At 38.0% G+C, this 17447-nt stretch overlaps 1 protein-coding gene across 1 annotated transcript in view; it reads left to right on the top strand.

Annotated features, from left to right (window-relative positions):
• Positions 1-1766: 1766 nt before the first annotated feature.
• FGF12 (fibroblast growth factor 12) overlaps positions 1767-17447 on the top strand; it is a 144492-nt gene continuing 128811 nt past the window's right edge. Inside the window, exons 1-2 of the mRNA XM_053458707.1 lie at positions 1767-1842; positions 1949-2090. Of these exons, the coding sequence (XP_053314682.1) occupies positions 2078-2090 (13 nt within the window). The 5' untranslated portion in view covers positions 1767-1842; positions 1949-2077. The remainder of the gene's footprint in view (positions 1843-1948; positions 2091-17447) is intronic.

Below are 17447 nucleotides of genomic sequence, written 5' to 3'. Positions count from 1 at the left end.
GAATTTGCCGGGCATGCCCTTTATAATGCTTTGTGTAATCAGTGAGTAAAAACCACAGCTATCAAGCCAACTCCCCTTATAAATAGTTCACTAAAGAGGAGCAGTAGTAGTAGTAGTAATCCTTAGTATGGGATACAGAATTGTTTGCCTAACTGTCATGGTTCTTTGTAATCTATTTTCTTCTGATTCTGGTATTAGTTTTAAAATAATTTGTAACTTTTTTTTTTCAGATAACCAATAAGTAGGCAGTACAGTGTCTCATGACTGTTCCTATAGGTTAACAGCTTCACTAGATCATCAATGGTATATTCCTTTATACATGGGACACATATTGTAGGGGAGTAATATTGTTGCGTAATAATCTGATACTTCCATTCCTGGAAGCACCCGTTAAGTCATCTATAAGAGGTCTGTAGGTGATATGCTTCTGCAAATGTGCATTTAGCACTTGTTTACGTTCTGAAATATTGCATTTATCAAAAATACCAACGCTAACAAGACCGCCTGTAAAAACAAAAAAAAAAGGACTTTGGGGGCCCTACATAAAAGTAGGGTGTCCAGACATGGCTAAATCCAAATTTCATTAGTCATGAAGGGTGATCTACACAAATGCTCTACGTTGGCCTTCGGATTCACAACGATTGGCGTTCTTGAATTATTTACAGCTTGCTTTAGAACCTGTTGGTATCAACAAGCTGGACATTGGGAAGATAAACACGGTCTCCAGCTCCAGAACAGATGGATGGTGGACCTGGACCTTATTTAAAGGGCAATTATAACTTCAGCATCTCTACATGAAAGAGCATAATGTAATATTCACATATCTATTATTCTTATTTATTTTTATATAGCGCCACCATATTCTGTAGCGCTGTACAATGGGTAGACAGGACATCATAATAAGTAGTATGTGACATAACAATTTGACTTACAGAAACAACAGGCGAGGAGGGCCCTGAAACAAAATCATTATCGTAACTTGCATGTGTGAAATAATTCTGTAAAGTAAGAATAGACGTTATTAGTTTATTTTTAGCATTTAAGAAAAAAAATCAACACACTCACGGGAATTACTTCCCAAGTAAGAAAGAAAATCCAATCTTTATTACATCGCCGTTTCAGACACCAACCAAGACCCTTTATCAAGACATAGACATTTTCACAAAATAACTCTTTGGGGGGGAGGGGATGTATTAAAAGTTACAAAAAAAAGGTCAGTACTGATGCAAGATACCAAATGCTACCATATGCTTAAACAAAGCTGAGATACAGTGTACCTGAGCTGCAGTGCTCACTGTACTGTGTGTTAACATGTCAGATTGTTAAGCAGTTTGCTGCACATTACTCCACTTAGGACAGGGTGTTGTTATAGGGAGGTGACAAGCTCTTGGGCACAGCCCTATATATATATATATATATATATATATATATATATATATATATATATATATATATATATATATATATATATATATATATATATATATATATATATATATATATATATATATATCACTGTATGGAGCAATGTAATGTGACGTGAGGTGACTCCCTGCGCTCAAACACCGGTGACTGACTGTGTGATCTCTCCGGTTCCCCGTCTGTAGAGGAAACGATCCATGTCGCTTCTTACCTCCCGGCTTCGCCGACTGGATGCTACAGAAACACTTCTCAAGATGGGCCGTGCATTGCTCGGAATAGGGGAGAACTGTGAGCATGCGCAGTAGAGGGCAGCGCTCTCCCTTCTCGTACATAGAGCTGGGCTGTATAGTGGGCTGATCTGGCACTACACCTGCAGCACCACAGCCAGAGGACAGCTCCGCTCTGCAGCATCACACTCAGGTAACCTACACGAATACAATGGCTTTCACTAGTCTGATTGTTGCAGTAAACATCCTTAAGGCTTTTAATTGCATCTAACATCATCCTTACCAATGTCTTCTGCCAGCTGATTGCAGATCCAGGGCTGCAGGGATCCGGAAGGGGGGGAGAAAACCAGCATTGAAGAGGATTCCTGCAGGAGAATCTTCCGATTTCAGAGTTCTATAAACTTCCAGGCACTTAAGAAGAAATAGAAATGGAAACCAAAGGTAGGGGATCTGCTGTGTGTGGATGTGTGTGCGGATGTCTCGGAAGGCATGTGTGGGGTGGAATAAGCTGGTGACTGCAGTGCTGCCGGGGTCGATAGGAGCTCCTTATTCTGCACATTGCAGCATTGGTAAGGGATGTGTTCTGGGAGCCGGGGCCCCCGTAGCGTGCAGCATCTGCTGGTGTCATTGTGATGTGCTGGAGAGGCGAGGCTCATCACACCGGGGCTGCTGGATTGTGCATCATTAATATATGCAGTATGTCTGGGCAGGGTGCTGGGGCTGCTCCATCCACACTCTGCTTCAGCGATCACAATACTGAAGCAAAGTTCGGCAGCCCTAGATGTCATCTGCCCACCATGATGTGATCATTAGCCTCAGTATCCTACATTCTGCTTAAACTGGAAATCCTGTGGGCAGCAACTCCCATCATGCTCAGTTAGCATGGTTTTGCCAGGTCTTATACATATAGGGGGAGGCGGTTTATAGTTCTGTTTACTGTGCATGCATATAGAAAATGGTATATAGTTCTACGCTGTTAAAGATCCATGATGCACACGGCTTCATTATTGTCAGGGTGGTACGTAACGTATGGAAGTTTTACTTTACCGAGAAGGTGGTAAATAAATGAAACAGCCTCCCATCAGAAGTGGTAGAGGCTAATACAGTATTAAACATGCATGGGATGGGCATAAAGCTATCCTGAATCTAAGACAAGATCAAGGACTGATTGAGTCTTTACAGCAAGAAAAATGGGCAGACAGGATGGGCCAAGTGGTTCTTATCCACGGTCCAATGTTTAAGTATTAGATATATTTTAGAACTTGATACACGTGTAGCCAATCATTTCATGAATTCCAGAGCCGGGAAAGAGTTTCGCTATTTAGTACTCCACGGCGTCAGTGTCCTGAAGGTCACCTATTACACACTAATATTCAAAGCAGAGCGGTCGTAGACAGTTTCTGCCCTTGAGGAATTACATGGCGGGACGCGCTTTTCTACGTAGTGTATAAGGCTTTTCAACAAAGAAAGAGAACAAAAGTACGATGTCTCAGACTTTAAATCTCCAGTGGGCTCTCAAAAAGAATATTTGCTAATTTCATTTATATACATTTCGGCAGCTTGTGGTGTATTACCTTTTTATAAAGTATATTTTTGATTGCATTACCCTATTTCTCCATAAGAAGGAAGGGCAACTTTCGTTTGTTACGAATTGATTGTAAGCTCTGCTGGTCAAGAAGTTTTTTTGTCTGTTTTTGAGTCTTTGTTGTTAACACATCAATATTTACATCAATATTTCTTAACTGTGAGCATGTATATATATATATGATTTACAATGCATTTTCTGTTTAACCGCCTATTTGCCAGTTTTGAAGGCATCACAGTTGGAAGGTAGGGGAAAAATACCTAGCCCATTATATATATGGTGTTAGGTGTTATGGGTTTGTTGAGCAAATATTACATGTTACCGTAACACTGATGAAATCAATTTGATGCATGAATAGGAGGTATTCATAGTAAATGTGTAATAAAAAATAGACAAAAGTAGGGAAAAGTTTAAATGTAAGGGGGGACAGTGCAATCTTTCAGTAAGTGTGGAATCCTATGGCCTATATTTACAAAAACAAATAGTAATTTAGATTATTAAATTATTCTAGTGGCTTCCAAATATGAGACCTATTAACCCCTTCCAAGTCAAAGTCTATACATGTACGGGCTAACAATTTCTTGTCATTAGAGGGTTTAAGGACAACCAGTTGTCCTTAAGGGGTTAATCCTATTAATAGCTTGGTGACTACTCCAGAATGTATTCCCAGAGTATTGTTGAGAAACATTTCTGGAAACTTTCTACTGTTTGAGATGTTATGGAGATCTGTTCATTTTCTAACATTTATGATAATGCTATCTAGTCCTTTGTTGCTGACTTTTTACTAATTGGTAGCGAAACCCTCATTATGTTTATCCCGCATTTCTAAGAGCATGGACTGCTTTACAAATCCATCAGTATAGTTTTAGCTCATGAATCATTCAGTTGGTTTTATAATGCCAATTGTTATACTCATTTTAATTTATAAAGAACCAAGCTCTGTAACATAGAAATGGAAAATGACTAGGGGAAATAACATATTGGGGTTAAACTGATAGAAGCGCATGCAGTATACGTTTTAAAGGGTCTGTTCCACTCGCGCTACTAATTTTTGCAACTAAATGCGGCATTAGAAAGATAATACTTTTTCACATTAAGCATGTTTAGAAAAGCCTGCTATTTATCTTTGAATGGACTGTTAAACAGAGTCTGTTTCATCTTCTTTGTTCGAGAAACTCCATATTTCAACTGACTTTATAAAAGAGCTTAACTTCACCCTGTCCATGGTTAAGTTCTTGCATTAATGAGCGCTGGTCAATGGTCTGGTTGGGGACAAAGGAGATCTCGCTTATAACCGGTCCATTGATGCTACAGTGAAAAGTGGCCACCCGGCACAGCCGCTTTAGCATCGTGTTCTGGTGCATAGCATTGAAGACACGTGGCACAAGGAAGAGGAGACACTGGGACGTAGTTCCCGAGGGCCGGCTGATGGATCTGCCTGTATTTGGTACCATATTAAATGAAATATAGTGCACTAAAAGTTGGCTTTGCTAAATAACACATTCTGAACTTATGCCTCAAAATAAAACAAATATATTACTACAGTAAGAGTTATCAGGATAAATAAAAAAAAACACTTTACTGAGGTAGTAGCTGCCCTCATCCTCTGTGGTCTAACGATTCTCAGTTGGATCACTTTCCTCGCCTGTATATAGGGAGCTGACTGGCGGTAATTACCATATATCATGTGCATGGTGCCCCGCCAAAGGCAAAAGGTAAATGTATATGGGGGGATTCCACAGTAATCACCCATGCATTTACAAAAGGGACTATACTTATATTTTAAAAGAACCACTTAGCTATTATGTGCATTAAAGTGCATATGATGACTGGAGCGTCCCTTGAATTCCTACTGTGGTTTCAGGTACAACAAAAAAAAATACAAAATCATTTTTATAATAGATTTGAACCTCAACTGCTGTTCAATGATGTTCTTTTTTATGAAATATGTTTCAGTTACTTTGTAGTTATGTATAGTTCCTATTCTTAGGATACTCCTTGTAGCTCTACTTTCAGGATGCCATCAACTGAGTTGGTGCTTCATATGAACAGGTAATTAGTAGACCTTTTTGTGGCGTAAATATCAGTAAAGCCATTAGGACTTGGCATGGGACATGTAGGAGTACCAAATAATTTTGAATTTTAAGAAAATAAAAATGATCCCGCAGACAGAATGGGGATGGAAAAAAGATTTCAGACAATGTATGATTTCTCTTTTCTGGGTCATCATTTCTTAAACAAAATAAATCTTTTTAAAAGCTTCTCTAATGAATTCCAAACAGCTTTCAGCATTCAGAACATAGCTCTAAAGCGGACATGCAATTTGTTCAGTTCCGTACCTGTAAACTGCGTTGTCCAGCTTTTACACGGGGAGTGCTGTATTCCATTCAGAAACATAGGCAGTGGACCAACATCTGTTAACTGTGCTGTAAAATGAACTATATATTATTTTAATCCCTAACAAGACGTACAGGGTGTTTCTGAAGCTACGGAATGTACCTTACCATTGAAATGCAATGTTGTCTTTGCCAAAAGAGTAAGGGAATAAGTAATGGAAATATAGAGATGAAGATATGGAAGATATGGAAATGGAGATATTGCCTTGTTTTCTTGTATTTATTTTGCATTTACACAAAACCAATATTTTTTGGTATAAGCTTTGAATCCCACCACCTTAACACTACACATCTTCCATCTACATGCTAGGTATACAGAAGATAACCTTTTAGTGCCAGTCATAATAAAGCTTTGTGCTGATTGGATTGACTCACATTCATGCACACACATTTTAATTGCTACCAACCAGCTGTTCCTAGTATTAGCATTCATTCAAATTAACAGACTTGGAATAATTGGCCCTGTTTTATTATTTGTAACTACTGGATTAATGGTCCGGGGGAACAGCAGGGCTCTCTATGTTGGCCATATCCACTCCCCAACTACTATAGATGTAACATGAACACGCACCTCCGGTCAAAACAAGATGTGTGCATCAGGAGTCAACTGTCCTTACTGACCCCACTTCACAAGTGAATTAAACTCCTCTGTATCCCCCACTTACTCTTAAATGTTGAGGTAAGCGCCAGAAATATTATGTATTATTATGTATTATTAATATAAAAATTATGCTGGGCATCACTTATTTAAAATGACTCAGTTTTGATTATTGATTCATAAGTGAACTCCCAACGTGTTTCTGGTGCTCGGTCAAAGACTCCGTAGGTTTAAAAGTACTGCCACATATGTTCATAATTATTATTGCTGAATATGTATCATTCTATAAATAAAAGCAAGGCAGATCAATGGGGAGCACTCAATATAATGTCCTTATGAATTAAGATACATTCTGGAAACTGAAAGGCTTCTACACATGGTCCAGTGGTGACAACTTCTTTATGTTACTTATCTGGCACAAGCATTTGTATAAAATATTCTTTAAGGTTTTTGTCAGTTTGTGAATAAAATTACTGCAAACACATTCCTAGATATGTAGCTGGAGCCACTACATGAAGAATCTAATACAGAAGAGACACCACTAGAGCCGCCTAATCGTAAAAACATCAAAATGTTACAAAATAACAATTGGTGTATGATTATGTCATCACCAGTGTTTGAGATCGATCCGAAATTCCTTGATCCCAGGCTTACAAAGAGAGTCTGTGGACCTTCCCAGGCATTGTGAGTTGGGCACTGCCACCTAAAAGACTTCCAGCTAAACAGGTAGGGATTGTTTAATTATATTATATTATATATATTATTATATTGTATATAGTGGTCAGGCAAACTTTTTTTTTATATAGCATTCATATGGAAAACTCATATAAGAGAAACAAACTGCAGCCAACCCACTTAGAGTATTTACAATGTGGTTACTGCTGGTAACAGGACCGCAGAATTTTTGTATTTTTTACAATGTCATCCGTAATACCCTTGTTACTCAATTAAAGGTGCAGTTCCACACAGATGTTTTCCACCAACATGTATTGTGGTAATGCCAGGACTATTAAAAAAAAACTTTTAAACGCAGTTTTTAAGAATATTAAAGAGAAAACCAAAATGACAGATAGCTTTCCCCACACAAATTGTTGTTTTTTTCAGCACAAGCAGGGCCTTCTTTTGATACCATATTCATATATGTAACATATTATTTTAATATTAATAATTAACATATTATTTTAATATGAATTATTATTAATAAAATCTAAAAAAAAGAAAAAAAAACGTTTACATGTATATAAACTGTACAAAGCTGGAGCTAATAGGAAAAAATACATAAAATGTATTAATTAAATTGCCCTGATTTGCAAACTACCCTATATGTCTCAGATTTTAATCGGTTTTGTTTGTTACATGGCAGATATCACAAACGTCAAAGTTGCTCATGACGTTTTTCAAACATTTGTTTTTCCAAATTAAGCATGGTGGGACTCTAACTTCAATAGTGGTCATCGTTATGAAAATAACCCCTATATATTACTGAAAAGAAGATATTTTTTACGATATATCATCTTTTCGAATCAGACGAGGGCAAATGTTGGCGTATTAGCTGAATGTTACTTGCTGGGTTTTATTTTTATTCTGAGGATGAAGCTTTGGTGATAGACCACCCTCTGTGTGTTCCAGACACAAAGACTGCACTGCTTGCTACATAGCTATGGATCTGCAGTTTAGCTGAAGAGCTGAGTTAGCGAGATGCTCCTTCCTCCTTTTAGGTCTTGTCATTTCTCTTTAGCATGATTTCCAAATACTGAATACCTTTCAGTGCATATTATATAGTATTTCAAACATCTCATGTATGGTGTTAAGTCTGAACCAGACAAGGGCCTCTCCTCTAATTCCCTGATGTATCATGTTTGTTCCAAACCGAGTCCTGATTTATTAAACAGTGAGAGTGCTGCATGCATTCCTCGTGCCAGGCATGGACGTCTGTGTGTGATTTTTCCTCATTCAGTATTGTCAGTTATCAGCCACATTTTGCCCCTACCTCTGGCATTAGGGTTTGGAAGAAGTGCAAGTTGACCCTAGGGACCTGACATTCCCGCACTCATACCTCGGATTTTGCAGCAGGAGAAACCTTTGATGCTCCATTAGTGGTACAAAGTAGCACTGTCAGAGGCAAACATTTATTGGCACCATAGATAGGAATCCAGAGAACTACCCATTAAACCTATAATAAAGCCCAAGAACATTTTGAATAGGTGGCATTTCCAATTAAAAGGGAATAAAAAGTCATATGGATAATCCATGAAGTGCTTAAGAGAACTTGTCATTTCTGGTTATTAAGTCAAGACAATTTTGAAGTTAAACCATGGCTGCTATACCCACGTGTAACACTGTAACACTGGAAAGTCTTGCTACAACTTTAACATATTGTTATTACATTATTAGAAGTGTCTGGCTAAACAACACTTTCTTCTTCTAATCCCTATTGTTTATTAAATTGTTTCGCTGAGACTACCTTTCTTTTGGCGGTTAACCAGCAATTTGTTAGAGGATCTGACAACATTGTTGAATAAAGCTGAATATAAAATAAGTAAACAAAAATAACTTTTAGATCGTGTGACTATACAATGATCTTCACTAGATAATTCTTAAACAGAATCTAACCACATTCATATTATACAATAAGCAAAGTACGGTAATTTACTTAGCATTTGGACGTGATTCCTTCTAATAATATGTATCCCTGGGACCTACCAAGAATCACATAAATCCTTGTTTGAGGCGTCATTTATTGCTCACTCTGTAAGTTCTATATATTAAAAATTAATCAGATTGATCTCCCATCATATATGTCTGGCAGATACAGAAGATTCTTATTTCTAATTCATGAAGGCATTACTAAGTGCATTTCAGAGAGAACCATCTTGTGTGTTTTAAGCAAAAACCTAGTATGTTCAGAAATACGCATAGTGCACAGCAAGAGATGTAGATATACTGTATGCTGTATGCAGGCAATGTGTTTACTTCTTTAAGGATGGTTTGACAATATTTTGTTCACTATTTATTATGTAGTTCCTGGATTCTTCATGAATATGGACAACTAAATTGTCCAAGATCTCTAACCTGAAATCTATAAGTGTCTCAATACATTTCATGTGTAACTTCAGTTCTATTGTAATTCCCGATTTTAGACTGTCTAGAACCTACTCACTATTATTTGTGTGAACCAAACGTTCTACACTTCCAATGCCAGATAAGTAAGCTTATAGATGTTTAATGCATTGGTTCAGTCTGTGTAGTGATCTAAGATTTTTGACCTTGAGTTGGGCCCTTTATCCTTACATAATGTATAGCTCATGATGTCAGAAAGTAAGTATGCATTATCCAGTTCCAGATAAGCCCTTCTAGCAATAGAAGCTTACTGAGGTAGTGAATATGTTTCTTAATAAATGAACTCAAATATACAGATATACTATAACATTACCATCTGCCATTATATATTAAGAACTGTTAAGAATTGACATATATCCGGACAGCTTAAACCCTTGCCATGAGCTACCGTTATAATGTAGTTCACTATACATAAAAAAAATATATATTTTTATATTAAGAATTTTTTTTCTTATGTTTAAGCTGCATATTAGGATGTCACCTAAATATAACGAGAGTAAAACTATGAATACTTATACTACTGATATACCCTGACCTCCCAAATGGAAAAATATGTCTGGACCCCTGGTACTCAAAAGGTTAAAACATGATCTGCCTGGAATATTCCGTGATGTACATTATAACATTGTGAGATGAAATACTGAAAGTCTGACAGAAAATTAAGCTGGTTAAGCAAATAAACAGTGTTTTGCTGAGCATTTTCAAACATCTTTCCTTGCATTGAAAATAGAAGTCAATGTATTGACCTGTGCAGCTGTGTTCTCTGGTTTCAGCTTCTGAAGGGGGCAGGTGGAAATCTAAATACATATAGTATTACACATCACCCACAGCAAAATGGTCTATATTTAGCATTTAACTCACATGATAGGTACAAAAAAAATAAGCGCTTTAAAATAAGGGGAAAATGCATAAAGGAACCATTGTATTTAACCTTCAATGTTATAGCTGTCAGCAGTGTTGCTCTTGAGGGACAAACTGAGGCAGGATTACACTAGAATGAATAATAACATATTTTTTGTAAGGACATTATCCAATTCTGGAAAAAGAAGCTGCATTTTCCATGTAAAAAAAATATTCTAACGGGGGACTTATTCAGGATATACCTCCGTAATGCTTAAAAACTACCATAAAAAGAAAAAAGGGCGTTCACAGAGACCATCTGACTAATTTAAAGATATCAAAGGGATCCCAGGGCAGAATATCACTCCTCTCAATTCATTCTTAGACCTATATTATCAACCATCCACATTTATGTTGTGTTCTAGAATAACTTTTAGCAAACTGTGGTCCATTGCCCAATCGCGACTGCAAACTTCCAAGGACAGTTGTCAGAGTGGTTCAAGGAATGGGATAGATTTTTGTAGGGGCGAAATGATGAACCAGTAAAAAAAAAATCTTAAAACATTTTGGACCCCCCATGCTCCTGTTTTCATGCACCTGATTGAAATGAATTGCAGTTCAAGATATTGCACTCCTTATAATGTAAATGCTTCTTAGTTTGTAGAACGTTTCTAGGTGTTCTTGGAAGACTGCCTGTCTGCATGAGATTTAATTCTGAACTATACAGACAATTGTTAATCCTTTTGGAACATGACCTTAATCTCATTGGTATCACTATATATATTTCAGGGCATTGCTGTTCAAGGGTTTCAGCTGATAGTCAGAGGTTCAAATTCCAATGAGAGATATCCTTTCATGAATACATTACTTAAAACAATAACAATCCCCTCTGTGTTTTGATGCCCCTTTATTTTTCACTGGGTCAAGATGATTAGGTTGGACGTTCTCAAAGAATGGTTGATTTCCTCTTTCTCACAGAGATATTAGACCTTATATACTTAATGCACAATGCATATGGTTGCCACTTGTTCTTAAAGGTGCTTCGCTTCAGTCTAGAATCTCTCATTTCAACATAACTTTGTAGGTTTGGGGGGTGTATAAGTGGAGTAGGAAGTAAAGTTGTTCATCTTGAAAATACTAACACATCCTTATCTGCATGTGTCCCAGCACAGATATTTTACTGTGAATTTCCCTGTTTTCCCTGCACCTGAAGATGTAGTCAGGACGTGACGATGATCATAGTTTTACAGGTGACGGCAAACATGTTTAGTTTACTAGAGTGAAATGAGAGAATATAATTAGAAGAAAGGGGAGAGATAAAGAGAAATAAGATAGAATAGATTAACCCCTTCAAGACCGGGACGTACCTGGTACCTCCGGGTCAAAGGTCACCGGCAGACCATGATGATGCGTCATCGATGATACGCGATCCAGCGTGGCTATGAACTCTGGGATCGCGAGGGGCTGCTGTTACTGACCACTGGGTGTCCCCAGCGATCCGTAGCAGCCACTCCCCCTCAATTCCGTGCACGTGATCGCTTTGCAGCGAATCACGAGCACGGAATTTAAATATTTTTTTTAAAAAAAAACTGCAGTCTTCAAGGGAAGTCGCAGTTTGCCAACGCCGGTCCTGAAGGGGTTAAAAAAAGAAAGTAGAAAAAATGAATACTAATAAAAAAGAAAAAGCCCTTACATCACATTGCCCTAGCACTACATGTAGCACTGCCACCATTCACTCCCACCTTTAAGCTAGAAGTATTAAAAATACCACCCTATAAGGTACTATGTAAGCGATGGGTGTGGCCCTCTTGAACATAAAAAATACATGTATCTGGGGTATGTCTAAAATCAGGAGATGCTGCGGAACACAAATTGGGTCATTGTTCATCAGGGGCACCTAATATGTAGAAGAAATGTTCTATTGTAGGTTTTTACATACTAGCACTCACAATTATTACTTTTTTGGCATGTTTTTATGGTTTCAAATTAAAGCCCTATTTGTTCAGAAAAAAGGATGTATAATTTGTGTGTACATCAAACATAGAAAAGGGGAATATTATTTAAACTCGCATATGGCAAAAAAGGAATTTAGGGTACTATAAAACCCTTCCTTGCTGAAGGTCTTACTTATTTAGTATTGTTGGTGGGGCTGCATGGGACTTGGGAGTTCCCCAAGTATACCTTTGAACAATAAGCAATGTTCCACAAAACTGTACACCCAAAGCTTAGATTCTAGACTTCTGCATTCCGATTTCTACAAATTTTAATTTTAACAAAATTCACAACTTCTCCTTGGTTCTTTCTTCTTTGTCTGCTTCTCTGTGAACCAGGCCTCCCATCGCACTTCCACCAAAGGGTGGAGCCTCTGGGCACACACTCCCTTGATTGGAGGAGAGACTGTGAATTAGTGATCCAATCATATTATCACACTGACAGTGATATTTGGTTTTAACGCCACAATACACGTTACCCTTACATTGGTCATATCATTTGTATGTTGCCCAAAAGTTTGATGTTTTTTTTTTCTAGAGTCCCGAGGTATCTTATGCTTTTCCTAAACAGCAGGTCATCATTAATCAAAAACCACCTTTGGAATCATGCGAGGTGATACAATGCCAGTAATACCCACATCAGGAAGTAAAAGAAAATTAAAAATAAATAATCCTTTCATATCTGTATGGGACAGTATAACTGTTTCAGTATTTGTGGGTACTTCTTAAGTATTTGCATTAAGAAAGCTAAATGAGTTTCCATAACCAACCTACTCATTTTTTATTATTATTATTTAAACGCTTTTCACATAATTAAACATAATGTATTTGTGATTATATACTTTTTTTTTTATACATAATGTTCTATACAAATATAGGCTTTTTTGTACATTATGTTCTACACAAACATCCAATTCACTGAAAGTTAGCTATAGACACCCTCGGGGTTGCTATTGTTAATATTTAAGTACACTGTGAACTGTATTGTGAGAGTAGTTCAGGTTCAGTTTTGAAGACAATTAGCCCTGATGTTCACACTGAAATGTACAATACTCCTAACTGCGTAGAGGTGAGATCACATAGCGTTAGATGTGAACAGAAATAATAATTGTTTGAATGCTCCATCTTTCATAACAGCGAGCTATATTTTTTCCACCTTCTCATAAGTATATTTCAGTACATTTTGGTAAAGGTTGTTCATGACGTTCAGCCATTCAAAGTTATCCCTAATCAAACAGATCTAGAGAGTGATGTATGGTATTTAGGTTGGGCACTGCTCCAGTGCTCCTTGAAGCCCCTCAGGACATACCTCCACCAGCAACCATCTCTGGTGCCAAGTACAACTCACTCTGGAGGCTGTGCCAGCTAGGTACGTACCTCCATATTATGATATTCAGGGTAATCTCCCCAACTGGCTCAGAGAACAGGAGCACACCAGGAAACGTGACTGCCTAATAGAGATTTTCTACCAGTGTTTACCACTGGATCAACATAAAGAAAACCTACCTTCTAAGCAAATGCCTATTTTACCCAGACAAGAGTGGTGGGGGGTTGGATCCCTCTTGGCATTTGGACAGTAAGAATAATCCTTGGATCATCCACTGTATAAACTGAAAATGTTTACTTATATTTAGCGAAAAGGATTTCTGCTAGGGCACCCATATCTTAAACTCTAGATGCCCCTACATTGATATTAATTCATAATACACTATGAAACTAGTAACATTCCCCTTCTGACAACTAAATAGTATTATTTGTTTCATATATCCTGTTTGCTTATGTATTTCACCACACACCAACTGAAATCATTAGTTGCATGGTTGTCACTAAATGTTCTCTGGATTTCGCATTGAAACTGTAATTAGAAAGTTACTCTAAATTTGCATACTGGTAGTAATCTTTGTCTTTTATTTGCAAACTCAACATTAGGATTTGTCTGTATTTACCGTAATATAATTGAATGCACTGCAAGTTAGCTATATGCATGCAGGAATATAAGTGTATAGTTTATAAAATGTAAGTATGGATCTTTTATATGCAGTAGATGTGATTAATGCGGACAATCCATGCAGCAGTTTTTATAAAAATGTCTAATGCAATGTGCTTATAATTCTGTATTTGAGCCTTTGGTGTCCAGGGTAAAGGTCCCCTGTGAAGCTCTCATTCACATTTAATGCCTGTGCTGCCTCCAGGAATGAGCCTAGGGTTAGGGGCGCCTGAGTGCGGTATTTCTTTGCCCCTCCCCATAACACACACACTAACACACAAACCTGCTATAAAACCATACACGTGCGCACTCACTTTAGTATTATACACTTACATATACATACACATACGTACGCACACAAACTCTGTCTCCTTCTCCCAGGGGCCACTAACGTTCGAGTCACCCCTGACACCAGACACCGACCCTTAACACATACGCTAATACCATACACTCATACATGTGCTAACACCACACACCAACACACTTACCATACCCTTGTACTAACACACACTCTGACATCATACACATATGCTAATACACACTCACTCTGACATCATACAATTAGACTAACACATACACACACTTTAATAACATAAACATATATACATACTCATGCACTTTCTTTCTTGCCCTCTCTCCTCCTCTCACCATCTCTCACTTCTACTCTTCTTATTCTCGTCTCCATCTATCATCTCTTCTCCCCTCCTTTTCTTTCTATCTCCTATCTACAGTAGAAATCTCCTTCCCTGTCACCTCACTTGCAAAGGATCCATATTTAGTGCAACTCATACCTTTTGTGCAAGCTGCCGCTGCTACCACAGAGTGAGTTGCATGACCCTGCAAAGCCCCTCTGTTACCCTGGGTGCCCTGAACCCACGGCATCCAGCTTAGACTGTCTCCCACAGTCCCTAGAGGATGTCACTGACCACAGGGAGCCATTCCAGTCACTACCTAGGTGCATCCTCTCAACTGTCCATTATTAGTAAAAGTTTAATGGATCTCTAATTGTATTGTAGTTGCACGTGAACTTGTCTAGAGGAACTTGTTGTGAAGCACTATATATTATCAAAGTAAAAAGTAGTTTAGTAACACATGGCCAGGGATACCAGGAACGATTCTAGTACAAAGTAATAAAAAAGTGTTGCAAAAGCCATAGCAACCCATGCAAATTCCTTGTGATTGTCCCACCTTTACCACCTTACACCAGATATTTCTAGTTACATATAACTCTATATCAGTGTCATTCAGTGTGATGGCTTTGAAGTTATTTATCTTAATACAATGTAACATACCTTTCTTCATAATTGTATAATACCTTGGAATCCACGCATCTCTCCGTGAGCTGTCCCTTTATGCTCCTTATCATCGATGTATTTATTTTGGGTGCTGTTTTAGGATTAACAAGGTCCCACACTCCAAACAACCCCTTTCCTCACTGCAGAGTGCAGGGAGCCCCCATAGTTTAAATGTGCCAGTTGGGGAGATCAGAGATCTCAGTTTAACTTGCCCATTGAGCAGTAACACAACATAGGGGCTGATCGCCCACGATGGCAATCCGGCCCAGGTTTTGGTGGCAGGGGGATTGCCACCCCCAGGACCGTCTGCCTGCTGCTCCTTATAAGAGACGCAATAAAGAGGTGACCAAGACAAGGGGACAGGGCTAGTGCCAAATAACCTCAGAAGGGGTAATGAGTGGACATGATCCAGTACCACTCTTATGCTCATTAGTCTGGAAACCTAAACTTATTAGGTTACTTTTAATCATCTGATATCTCACCTCTCCGCTCTTCGTAAACCCTTCCCAAACTTGAGACTTTGTTACAATCAGCATATCTTTATCCATCTCAGTGTGTGCAATAATCTCTCTCAAGGCCATGTATTCATTTGGCACTAGCTATGAAAAGGTCAGGTTTCATCCTTACGTGTCAGTCATTATATTTAAAAAGTGTTGAACTGACATTTTGTTAGATAATTGGTTGTTTTATCAGTGGGGACGATTATGGAATGGAACACACTTAGCTGTATGCCGTGAGTTCAAACCACTAGGGTGCTTAAAGCAAGGGTGGCCTCTTTCTGGCTAAAGTTGGATTACTTAGTTATATCTATTAGAACTTCTTAATTATTATTTTTATATACAATATCATGGCTGTTTTGTTTTTAAGGCTACCTCTGGTGTTTACTGGTTCACCGCATGCTAATTAACAGCAAATGCTATTCGTTAACTAGTGTTTAGAAATAGTGCGGGAGATGAAGGAATCAATAACGGACAGCAACAACTCACTTGGCGACGTGCAAAACCTGGTATTCAAGTTGATTTATCTTGTAAATTCAGTTTTAAAAAAATAGCATTCAGTCTTCCTTTGTAGTTCCCTAAAAGCGTTGATCCATCTAGCTAACACTCGCATGGTTTCTTTTAACCCTTCCATGCCAATGGGGTGAACACCGGAATGCATTTGTAATACAAAATTGGTTGATTAATTATTGATCTAAAAAGACCGGGCCATTTAGATTTTAGTTGATGTGATGGCTTTGCAAAATGGACAATCTTCAATTTAACTTGGTATATTTATATATATAAAAAAAGGTTGTCATTTGATATCAAATGTTCTTAAATGATCAGGGCAATCATAGACTAATATTTTAAATGGGCTCTAAGTGGCCACTGCTGCTGTTCATTGTATCCTAATATATAGCAGCTGTGAACAGCATATGGAGATGATAACAGGTGGGACTGGCAGAAGCCACCCTTGTTGTCTCCCTGTCCTGCTGTCTGGCTGTTCTTTCTAAGCTCCTCCCATGTTTACTGCATTGCACATGTGGGGAACATAGCAAGTGGATCTGACTCAGCTAACGTTTAATATTGCGTTCCTGCACTCTCGTCGCCTACACCAATATAGCAAAGAAATAACCTCCGGTGGCAAAATTCATATTTTTCTTGGGCAAATAAAGCATATTTTGTGGGTGCTTTGCTGTCTCTATTATCACAATTCTGTCCTGGATAAATGTTTAGTGTACCTGTATCACAGCACATTAAATCTGCCCAGTGCTGATGTGTGTAGAAGGAACAAACGAGAAACAAAGCAGCTCCATTCCAATAAATTCGAAACAGTCAGATCATGACTGTTAACCCTGTGTGCAACAGTAGTCTCTTTTACGCAAAAAAGGGGGTTAATCTCTTCATGGAAGGATATACAATGGACAGTGCTCAGATGGCTAATTAATAATTGTTTAAAAAAAGATCAATTACAAAAAAAAAAATCACAGAATTTTATCAGGAAACA

The sequence above is a fragment of the Spea bombifrons genome, chromosome 3, assembly GCF_027358695.1.
Source record: "Spea bombifrons isolate aSpeBom1 chromosome 3, aSpeBom1.2.pri, whole genome shotgun sequence".
NCBI lineage: Eukaryota > Metazoa > Chordata > Amphibia > Anura > Pelobatidae > Spea > Spea bombifrons.
This window is presented reverse-complemented; position numbering and strand designations above follow the sequence as displayed.